The following is a 12,011-nucleotide window of genomic DNA, read 5'->3' on the forward strand; positions in this document are numbered from 1 at the left end:
CTATCCACATGTTATTTAGTTCCATGAATCAGCAGTGGCAGCTATCAGCGTTTAGACCCGAGAAATTGATTTACAATCAATAGGAGAGACTACGAGACCAGATATACATACAATCTTGTGTTGCAATTTCTATCCACATGTTATTTAGTTCCATGAATCAGCAGTGGCAGCTATCAGCGTTTAGACCCGAGACCAGCTTCCACAACCACTAATTATTACTCACCCTCAAGTAAAACTATCTACCAGAAAAATAAGGCAAGCTTCCGCAGCCACTAGTAAAACTGTTACCGGAAAAATAAGCAAGCAACCTGCAGCAATAGGTTAAATTACATTGTAAAAATCCCAAGTATCACACCGAGAAGCAAGAACATATAGCCCAATGTTGATAGCTTAACTAGTTTACAGAGAAACCATCCCCTGCTGCATTTCACTTTAGCTTAACAAACACAATTATAATCCTTCTGATACTAAACTCGAGCATTTCTATAGGTGGCTAGAAATTAAAGCACCTTAGTCTTCACCTTTTCCTATTACGGCATAATTCATTAAGAAACATTTCGAACTGATGTACGATTATAATACAAGTTCACGGATCAGAATATATGACCCCACATAATACTCTAACTAGTTATAGAGCTGACAAAGAGACCATTATCCCTGATGCATTTCACCTTCTAAGGCAACTAACACTCCAAAATGCAGCTTAACAAACGCAATAGTACAGAATACATACTTCCCTCTATGATACTAGGCTGAGACAAATTGACATTCAAACTACCACTGTCAAAATTCTAGAAGTTCAACAATCAGAGCCTCTTTCATCCATTTTAAAATTTGTGCTTATGTGATGTTACAAACAATGTAACATGGCTTGAAAACTAAGCACACAAAAAGAAAAGAGCACCGAATGTATGTGGAATATGGAAGGGAGCAGCTATATCCAGTACACCTCCAAAGCCTCGGAGAACCAAAAACCTTGAGGAAGCTTCATCCTTGGTGAATATAGCCTCTGGAACCTTTACATGGGATTAATTGGCTCTGTCATATCCTGCACAGCAAGCCGCTCAGAAACATCAGCAAGTGATTTCAGGTTGCATTTGATTAGAGCTTCAACAAAATAACAGGTCTCATCTTTGGTGTTTCCTTCAGGCACGTCTACCACAAACGATTCAATCACTAGTGTCCCAGGTCTTCCATCAATGACCTCTGGATGGAGAGATATAATTGACGAGTAATTCTGAAAAAGATGAAGGGAAAGAAGATAAGAGCCAAAATACGCACATAATTTATGGGAAGCACAATCACAAGGACTAAAAATATGTGTTCAGGTCCCGTCAAATATTACGTAAGTGCACTTACCATTACAGGACATGACCTCACAAATTCTAGTGCAGTAAATGTTTTTCAGTAGATCTAGTTCCAAAAAGAAATGACATGAAAATCCAAGCTCAAATAAATTAAAGTTTTAATATCACAGACCACTCCTATTGTGCCTACAGCATATCTCATCCTTCTATCACTAATTAGTGAGATGCTCAAAACTTAACATGACAAAGATGTAATTTGACGTGATTTCCATCCTTTGGGGAGACCTTCCAACAAGATTGTCAAAATTGAAATACGCATAGTCAAACACTCTAAAACAGTAACCTCAAGACTCAAGAGATAAAGATATAAAAATATTGAAGTATAGATTATTTAGTTTCCAGATGCACTAATAACCACTGAATTGGGTGAATCACCTCATCTAAAACCTGAAGTTATTAGACAGAGAACATATCTTTTTATAAGTTTATTTTTGGCCTACAACAACGGCCATTCACATGCAAGCCTGATTAATTTTCATGAGCCAAGCACGCGAAAGTATTCTATAGATGGGTGGCAATGAGATTTGGATTTGCTTGTTTTGACACCATGTTTAGTTGTGTGAACCAACTTAATTAAAAGGTTAAACTGTCAGAGATCACATTTACACAAAAACATCAGACTTTAGAGTTGTTCATAAGCTTTTCAGGTCAAACTCCTTAAACTAAGTTCTACACCTAACCTATATATACAATAAAGTAGTTTCATACGAGTCAGAGTTGGTTTTGAGGAAGCTTTACATCAGAAGTATTCACATTTATTTGTTCCCTAGAAGTCTAACAACTAATATTTTTTCAAAACAGAAGTCAAAGAGAGCATTAAAAGAATAAAGCGACAACTGTAAAAAATGCACTGACTATGCCTTACAAGACAGAAAGAATTCAAAAAAGTATCAACTTACAAGGAACACAGAGAGATGACCTCAAATTTTGACCTACTAAAATCGTAGCAACCCCCTTTTCTATTGATTATTTATGGATTCAGAGATGGAGGATTTGTAGTCAGGAACAACAACAAACAACAATGACCCAGTATAATTCCACTAGTAGGGTATGGGGAGGGTAGTGTGTATGCAGACCTAGCCTGTTTCCGATAGACCATCGGCTCAAGAAGAAGAAAAGAGGCAATATATCAGTATCATCATGGAAATAATAACAACAACACAAGAACCAGTGAATAGATGGAAAGCAGAAATAATGACCAGTACATAAGGCCCGACATTATGAAAACAGAAGAGAAGTGTAAACACAACACTAACCACTAACAGTCTAAGACTAAATCCTATCAGCCTAGCCTCACATTGGTAGACTAAATTTGTAGGCAAGAAGCATCATGAAAATATCTATATCTACTCAATACAAGTTCAGACTTTAGAGTTGGACAAATTAACAAAATATGTCAATGTTTTCTTATCAAGAACCTCTCATAGAAAGAAAAATGGTTAAATTGATAGACCAAAAAAAACATATAGGAGGATGAAAGAGATAGCAGAATAAGAAAGAATAGATGAATACCCTTAGTCTGTGATCCCCGCCAACAATCCTGACACATAAGATGTGGTCTTCATCATTGAGAAGCTCCAACCTTTCAGTGCTAGTTGTTGCAGGTAGGCCTGATCTGACATCGACTTCTCTAAGACTACCAATCTCAAGATTTCCTTGTGAAATACACCTGCTGACAAAGGGCTTGTACTTCTCTGGCTGATCAAATCTCCTAACCAACGACCAAACCTGATTTAAATATTGAAGAATTATACAACCTTGTAACATTGGCCTATTTGCAAACAGTAAAACTAACAATAATTTCAGAAAAAAACAAGATCTTAATTTAAAGAAGAGGCACTGACACCAAATTATGAATAGAGATGTTCATGGCAAGAACATTTAATTAGTTGAAAAGAACCGCAAGGAGAATAATATAGACAGGAGGGAGGGAGGGAGGGAGGATTAACGAACAAGAGGAAGAGGTGCTCTAATGTGCTTGATCAAAAGAGAAGTGCATTGATTCTCGGCAGGATCGTGACTGTGATGCTTCTTTATGTACTCTTTTTCAACTCCGCTTAATCCACCAATCGCGTTCATCTTCTATATGAAACTGTATACGATAACATCAAGCTATTTTGTGGAAAAGCAGTTTTGACTCAACAAGTCGCCATTGCAAAGAGCAGCTCCATTATCGACATTACTTAATTATCGCCTTGGAATATTTAAAGATTTCCGCATCTTGTTGCCCACCATATTTATGTACAGTACACCCCTTTCTCCCCCCTCTCTCTCTTTAATCTATTGCTGGGCTTACCAATATCTTATCGATGACATTTGCTCTGACTTTCCCCTCCAAATTGTTCTTATTTACATACTAAGCCATTGTTTTTGTCAGTTACCTTGGGCTGAAGTATTTTCCTCCTAAATAAGTGGCACTTCAATTACGGATTTCATTTTGTCAGCTTTCAGACTTCAGACTTTCAGCCCCTGCCATTGGACCATTGAGAGATATCAACACCAACAAAACTTCTGTCTTTTTCTTTGCAACTTGTTCACCTTCTTTTTCTTTATTTGTCACTTTCTTTGCTTCTGTCAATTACCATTTATTCCTCCCCTCACATCTTATTACTAATACTAGTGAAGTGTCCTATATTAATGAATATAAATTTTTTAAAAATTATATAAAGGCATTAAATAATATAATTAAGTAATTAAATACAAATTTTAAAATAGCATAAATTCTTAAAAATAATATATATCGATTCTATTTAGGTTACTCACTAAATATGTGGAATATGTGGCACTTGATAGGAATATGTGGAGGTCGAGTATTAAGGTTGTAGGCTAGGAGGTAGCTGAGTATTGTCTTATGTCATAGCTTTGGGGGACTAGTTTGGTAAGGATACTATTTTGCTTTTGCTTGGTATCATGCCTCTTGATTTCATGTTGTTCTTATTTTTCATATATATATATATGTATGTATTTCTTTCATATATATATGTATTTCTTTCATATTGTTCTGTGGTGTTACTAATATTGTTTTCTTTTGTTCTTTTGTCCTTTTGTCTTATTGAGCCGAGGGTCTTTCGGAAACAGCCTCTCTACTCCTTCGGGGTAGGGGTAAGGTCTACGTACACACTACCCTCCCCAGACCCCACTAGTGGGATTACACTGGGTTGTTGTTGTTGTTGTATTTAGGTTACTCACTAAAAGAAAATAGTCTTCCCGGCTAAACTAATCAAATGCTTTATTATAGATTATGTATTAGCTGAAGAACCCTATAGAGAAGCACAATGTAATGACGGCTACACTGAGCTTTATGTTTTTTCTAAGAAAATAATTGGACGTATTTAAACCCTGCTCTTTTAATGGTAGCCTCTATAGAGTTTATTGCATAATTTTAAATATTGTGTATAGCTTTTAGAAAAGCTTACATAATTGTATACGGGTAAAACTGAGCTCATGATACACCCCGGCCTCCGATAAGATAAACCGAACTAGAGGCATGATGATAAGTGACCGGAATCGAGGCAAGGGTTTCATCAAGTCAAAGTCCGGGAGTATGACGCCTGTCCTCGGTAATATCGGGGTCATGATCCATGATCGTTCCAAGTATTAAAAGGCTTCGGAGAACGTTGTCAAGCAACCAAGCACGGCCATCAGTAAGTTGTAATATCCGCGATCGGCCGGATATCAGGGCGTGGATCTCGGCACGTATAGGTGATTAGTTGAACATAAGATTTTTTACCTTTTATAGAATTGTACTTAGGGTAAAACTCTCCTACCATATAAAGGGGAGTCTGATTATTCATTAAAAATATTGTAACACACGCATACTAAGGCAATATACTACTATTTTCTTTGTTCTTACTTTTGTTCATCAGTGCTGGTCTTTGTGAGCCCGGCTCGAAGAAGATACCTCATTGAGGCTGCCCTCGAGTCCAGAATCATTCCCCCTTTATTTTCAAGTGGTTTGACAATTTATTATATTTTTTATATGATCATTCTAGCAATCTTTTTCGTTTCTATTGAATTAATCCAGGTATCCTTAAAACCACTTACAAATTTAACTATTATCTGTTTCTTAGGATAAACATTTTGGCGCCCACCGTGGGGCTAAGAATAATAGTGGCAATTTGATACAAATTTCTATAACACACCCTACTTCACACTTGTTCTTTGAAGTGTCTTTAATTTCAGGTCAAAGTTTAAAATGTTGAACTCTCAATCTACCCCTCTAAACATGGATGCTGAGTCAGGACACCATAGCTGGAACAATAATATGGTACACAGTAGCGAGGTGCCCCCTTCCAATCCCAACGGAGTTCCAGTTGCGGACTAAATCGATGCCAACTCACATGTTGCCATTAACGCAAATTTGCCTACCAATCCTGAGAACAACATCTGTGGGGGAGTTCGATTGGTAGCCCAAAATACACACGACAGTGAAAGATACGGGATCAACTTGCGGGTGATCTTTGAGATGCTACAGGCTCAACAGTAGCAATAGACCAATTGCAGAACCAAAGTCGTGCTCCCAGTAGAGTTGATCCTGAACCATCTCGGGAAAACACTCGCAGAAACGAACCAGCCACAGATAGGCCAAGTGAGGCTGAATCCGGGACCAACCCTAAGATAATAAAGATGCTCGAGGAATTGATAAAATGGGTAGAAACAGGAGAAAAAAAATCGAAGCTAACGACAAAAAGGTGGAGACCTATAACTCCAAGGTCAACCAAATCCCAGGAGCGTCACTGATACTGAAAGGCCTAGATTCCAAAAAGTTTGTTCAAAAACCTTTTCCTCCAAGCTCAGCTCCGAAGCCGATCCCAAAGAAGTTTCGCATGCCCGAAATTCCTAAGTACAATGGAACAACTGACCCAAATGAACATGTGACCTCCTACACATGCGCCATCAAAGGAAATGACTTGGAAGATGACGAGATTGAATTTATCCTACTGAAAAAGTTCGGAGAGACCTTGTCAAAGGAGCTATGATATGGTATCACAATTTACCCCCAATTCAACTCAGGACCGGTTGTGCAACTCATGAAATCGGTAGTGGAGGAAGGCCATGCCGAGATAAACTCAACAAGCTTAACCTGGGACTGGAGAAACAAGCATATAGATTACTTGAAGATCGGAAAGCTGCCCTCGGATCCTAAGGAATTGAGGGCTCTGCGCAAAAGGCGGCTAGGTTTAGCATGTCCGAAGACAACACCTTATTCAGGAGAATGTTTGATGGCCCGCTCGTCATATGTTCGGGACTAGGAGATACCGAATATGTTTTGAGGGAAGTTCACGAAGGCACCTGCGGGAACCATTCGGGTGCCGAATCGTTAGTTCATAAGAAAATCAAAGTCATCTACTACTGGATCGATAGGGAAAAAGACGTGCAGGCATTCCTATGAAAATGCGATGAATGTCAGAGGCACGCACCGATGATCCACCATCCCGAGGAGCTACTATATTCGATCTTGTCACCCTGGCCATTCATGAAATGGGAAATGGACATCATCGGTACTCTGCCATGAGCACCTGGTAAGGCTCAATTTATATTGTTTATGACTGAATATTTTTCTAAGTGGGTGGAAGCCCAAGAATTTGAGAAAGTCAGGGAGAAAGAAGTTATTCATTTCATTTGGGACCACATAATATGCCGATTCTGAATGCCGGCCAAGATCGTGTGAGACAATGAGAAGAAGTTCATCAGCAGTAAGGTGAGCAAATTTCTCAAGGATCATAAGATCCAAAGGATCCTATCAACACCCTATCACCCTAGTGGGAACGGGCAGGCGGAGTCTAAGAACAAATCCGTACTCCAAAACCTTAAGAAGAGGTTGACCGATGCCAAATGAAAATGGAAGGAAATTTTTCCCGAAGTCCGATGGACATATTGTATGACCTCAAAATCTAGTACCGGGGTCACCCCGTTCTCATTTGTCTACGGTGCCAAAGCGCTAATACCGGTCGAAGTAGGAGAACCAAGTTTCGGGTTCCGATATGCGACCAAAGAGTCAAATGACGAGGCCATGAATGCGAGCCTAGAACTGTTGGACGAAAGGCACGAGTCTGCCCTCATCCGGTTGGCCGCCCAAAAGCAAGAGATTGAAAGGTATTACAATCGGAGAGCCAACCTCTGACAATTTAATATCGGGGACTTCTTGTTAATAAAGGTGACATTGAACACCCAGAACCCGAACGAATGGAAACTGTGACCGAATTAGGAAGGTCCTATTGAATTATCGAGATCATCGGCAAAGGATCGTACCAACTCGAAGTGCTGAACGGTGAGCGACTACCGAACAATTGGAACGTAACCTACTTAAAATGATACTACTGCTAAGGTACGACCCCATTCATTACTTTTCTTTACGTATATTATGAATTGGACTAACGCTTGCGGGTAATGGCTAAGGAATAATGCAACTCTTAGGAATGAAAGCACGTGTTTCACTCTTTTTCCCTTGAATCAATTTTGTCCCAAATCAGTTTTCCGGCAAGGTTTTTAACGAGGCAACATTGGATCATGCTAAACTTAGAATTGAAGACCGCTCATGCACCAGAGTCGAAGATGACATCAATAGTATCCGAACCCTCTCTACGATCGGCCTCAAATACTGGTGGCCATCACCCTCGAATATTGGTTTTAGCAAGGAAGGAAACTTTGCACTCGAAGAGTCTAGGCTCGGTGGATAGGATTTATTGTAAGAGCCAACCGGTCAAATGAACTGTGCCCACATAGACCACTTAAGCCATAACACGACACTTGTACACATATACAATCCTGTATGTTGCGCACAGAAATAAAAGAAAGTTTCTATCTTGCAGATACATATTTTGTCTCTTAAAAACTACTACATTTTTTTCCTTAAGAGCATCGGCCCGAGGGCCATTTCTATCCGGATCCAAGAGATCACCTCCACTCGGGGACTGTCGTCTGAAAAAAACTCTGATGGCTCGGGTTGTCGGAGCTCGGGGGTATAAAAACCTATTAGGCAGTGCCCGAACCTTAAAGGCAATGGCCAACCCCACTCAAGGACTATCGTCCTGGGTAAGCCCAGACGGCTCGGGTATCGAAATCGGGGGTAATAAGCCTATTGGGAAGAACCCAAACTTAAAAGGATATGGCCATCCTAAAACATCTCGAAGAGGTCCAAAACCCGTTACTAAAACATAAGGCCATAAAAATTTACGAACTGGTTCAAAGGCTACTCTGGTGAAATTATAATCTAAATTTCTTTTAAGTAAGTACTTCAGGGAAAACATCTGGTCATACACAGCCCCACGAGTCTTAAGCAAAATTGCATCGAGAACGAGTTTTATTCGAACCTATGAATAAGATCTTATTATTACGTGCTAAGGCGTTCGAAATCTTTGCAATCGTAAAGAAAAAGCAAAAGAAACAAACCTGAAAATTGTCGAAGGGAAAAAAGGAAGAGCCTTGGGGTTTTGACCTATCGGCCAAGGTTGAAAATGCTAAAAGGCTTGAGGCTGAGGCCAAGAAGTTGGCATATCCCGAGGACGAGGAAGGCTCCGAGGGTTCTGGCGGATCCGAGGGTGGAGAAGACCCCGATGGTCCCGGTGATGAGGCGGGCTCCGACAAAGATCAATCTTTGGTGCCTTATAGATTTTTCTTTGTTTTTGCACTTCTGTATTTTTTGTTGAGGCCGTTTGGCCTTTGTAAAGATCTTTATATGTTTAAAATGATACTCCAAAAAAATTTATTATAAAAGGGATTTATAGCTCATTTCATAGTTTTCACTCGTCTTTTCATTGCATTGGCACTAGTGGCCACAAGTGTAATTTTGTTCTTGGAACCTCAGTCCTTTCACTTTCAGATATCATCATGGATTACCAACAACCATGCATTTCTAATAAATACTTTAAGTATACATATGAGCAATAATAGTCTTAAGCGCATTGAGTTTTCTTCCACAATTTGGCATAATAAGTTGCAATTGAAACATGATTGAAATCATTATATTCCGACACATTGGTCACGTTTGAATACATTCCCGAAGGAGAAAACAATATGATAGGAGTATTTGGCACAGATTTGTAGTATATATCTTTCAACACAAGCTTATTCGAAATAGTCAAGTTTATAAGGAATATCTCGGAACATAAGAAATAAGAGCTTGGCCCTTCATACTTGAAACTTACAAGAATACCGAGAGATTCGATTCTAGGAGAAGAGTTTAACTAACATACCTCTCTTTGAGCTTTTCTTAAGTTACTACTCCCTCTCCAGTTTATCTGAACCTATTTCCTTTTTGGTCCGTTCCAAAAAGAATGACTCCTTTCTAAATTTGGTAATAATTTAGCTTAAACTTACATTTCTGCCCTTAATAAGAAGTTTTTATAACCACATAAATACTCTGGGCCCCTTTTTGATTTGTTTAGAACCACAAATTCCAAAAGTCTTCATTTCTTCTTAAACTCTGTGCTCAGTCAAACAGGTTCATATAAATTGGAACGCAGGGAGTACAATGTTCTGGCAATCCTAGCAACTTCAATCTATTTAGAAGCATAACAAAATTGAACCATAATTAGGAAGATATTCGTGGGTTTAGCTCATTTAAGCATCTCATCAAACCATAATTAGGAAGATATTCGTGGGTTCAGCTCATTTAAGCATCTCATCAAACAGTAGGTGGGCATGTTCGACAACTCTCAAACACATTAGCGTACCTCGTCACCGCGAAACTTCGGGTTCTAGGTAAGATTTTACGGGGCCTTACAGAATCGGGGCTAAAATACTCAAAATTACTAGCCAGGTTGTTATAGTTTTTGGGTCATTTTTCACTCAAAATATCCACAAAAGGGAGCCGTAGTGATTTCTGTTGATTCGAAAACAAATTCTTCTGCAGTTTTTGGGTTTCGAGATGGATATATCTTGGATTTCTTGATGTTTGTTGTTGCTTCCTTCAATTCGTAGCCGAGCTCCAACCTGTAGCTGTTTTAGCTTTTATTTGGCTATTTTAGGATCTTATTATTGCAGTCAAGGTATCAACCCTGATCATGTAACTTTCATATTGAATCAATAAAAACATGCTTATTACGGAATGATAGTGTGTAAAAATGTGAAATCATGTTCTTCTTTGTCAAGTTTAGCAACCTGTGTTATTAATTTTTCTATATCGTGATCTGATTGGATATGAACTTCGACACAGATGTGTTTGTAATGTCTTGTATTTGTTAAGTGATTTGTTGTAGTAATTAATGATGAGGAAGGGATACTGTTGCTATGAATATGGCTGTAATTCATAGATCTGGTCACTGATTGGTCAGATCTGTAAACTTCAAAGCCAAAATGGAATATTAGAAGTGCTTAGAGCCATTGTAGGTCGTCTCGCTTAAGTAGAAGTATAAATGTTCCTGTTTGGGCTGTAATATTATTTTGGATGAGAATGTATTTTTATCAAGTAGTATAGTTGAAGTGGCCATTGTTGTAAACACTGAAATTTATTTAGCTTAGAGTTTGAATGCAAGCCTTGATACTTTGATGATTATTGTATTTAATTTCTTTTCCTAGCACGTAAAACGTGGAATCAGATATGATTTATTAATTTCGTAATAGAACAGTGGCTAAATTCTATGATCAATGGTTACAAGTCGTAATTGGGTTGCTGGCCTCACTCTAACGGGCAGTGCTTTTCGTTTGGGTGTTTAAATGGACATTAAGACTATTGCTATTGGTGTCCAGCGTAAAAATTGCACGGGGCGTCCTATTTGGTCGCCCTCATTTAACCTATATCCATTTTTTAAAAAAGTTTTAACTTGTACCTAGTTTTTAAACAACTTCAGCCCCTTTCTCCCCCTCCTTCTCCTCCTTCGTTTCTTCTTCTTCTTCTTCTTCTTCTTCTTCTTCTTCTTCTTCTTCTTCTTCTTCTTCTTCTTCTTCTTCTTCTTCTTCTTCTTCTATTAACAACTGAAAGACACTATGATTAATTCTCTAATACTACCACCATCTTAAGAGAAATTTTCATTTTGTTTTTAACATTGTTCTAAAACCCAAGAATACAAAAATTCCTATTGCAGCCTAGTGTGAGTTCTGTTGAGTGGCCACAATGCAATGACGTCAAGATTTAAAAGAATCTTCACTTTTAGTTAAAAGATCCACCACCCTGATTCAGCTTCATTATTCGAAATAATTTTTCCATTTTAGCAAAAATAAGTGATTTTTTCCCGTACGAAGTTCCAAAGAATCTCTTTCGTAAGTTCCTCTAGCTTTATTTCCTGCGAAGGAGGCAAGCAACAACCTTTCAAAGAGTTGATTAATGAGATTGATAGTTCCTATAAAATTGACTGCATTTGAACGATCAAGGGAAGACGTATACTTCCTTTCCAACAACTTAAGCTTTGCAATTTATATTTCACTCTTCCTGCAAAATGTTACTTCAGCTTATATAGTGCTGAAGTTTTTTACAAATGAACTAAATAGCTTCAGCATCTTCTGCTGAAGTTTTTGAAAAAGCTTATCTAGGACAAAAAAACTTCAGCTTATTTAGTGCTGAAGTTTTTACAAATGAACTAAATAACTTCAGCATCTTCTGCTGAAGTTTTTGAAAAAGTTTTTATGACAAAATTAATGAATCCAGGACAAAAAAACTTTAGTTGTTTTAGTGCTTAAATTTTTACAAATAAATTATATAACTTC

The 12,011-nt window shown here is 38.3% G+C and overlaps 1 protein-coding gene across 1 annotated transcript; it reads right to left on the reverse strand.

The window, feature by feature from the left end:
• Positions 1-522: 522 nt before the first annotated feature.
• On the reverse strand, positions 523-3,878 carry LOC107801706 (abscisic acid receptor PYL8). Its single transcript, XM_016625075.2, has 3 exons — positions 3,321-3,878; positions 2,880-3,095; positions 523-1,237 (listed from the first exon to the last, which is right to left on the reverse strand). The coding sequence occupies exons 1-3, from the start codon at positions 3,444-3,446 to the stop codon at positions 1,019-1,021; spliced, it is 561 nt and encodes a 186-aa protein (XP_016480561.1). The 5' UTR covers positions 3,447-3,878; the 3' UTR covers positions 523-1,018.
• Positions 3,879-12,011: the final 8,133 nt, after the last annotated feature.

Source organism: Nicotiana tabacum, chromosome 20, assembly GCF_000715075.1.
Source record: "Nicotiana tabacum cultivar K326 chromosome 20, ASM71507v2, whole genome shotgun sequence".
NCBI classification, from domain to species: Eukaryota; Viridiplantae; Streptophyta; class Magnoliopsida; order Solanales; family Solanaceae; genus Nicotiana; species Nicotiana tabacum.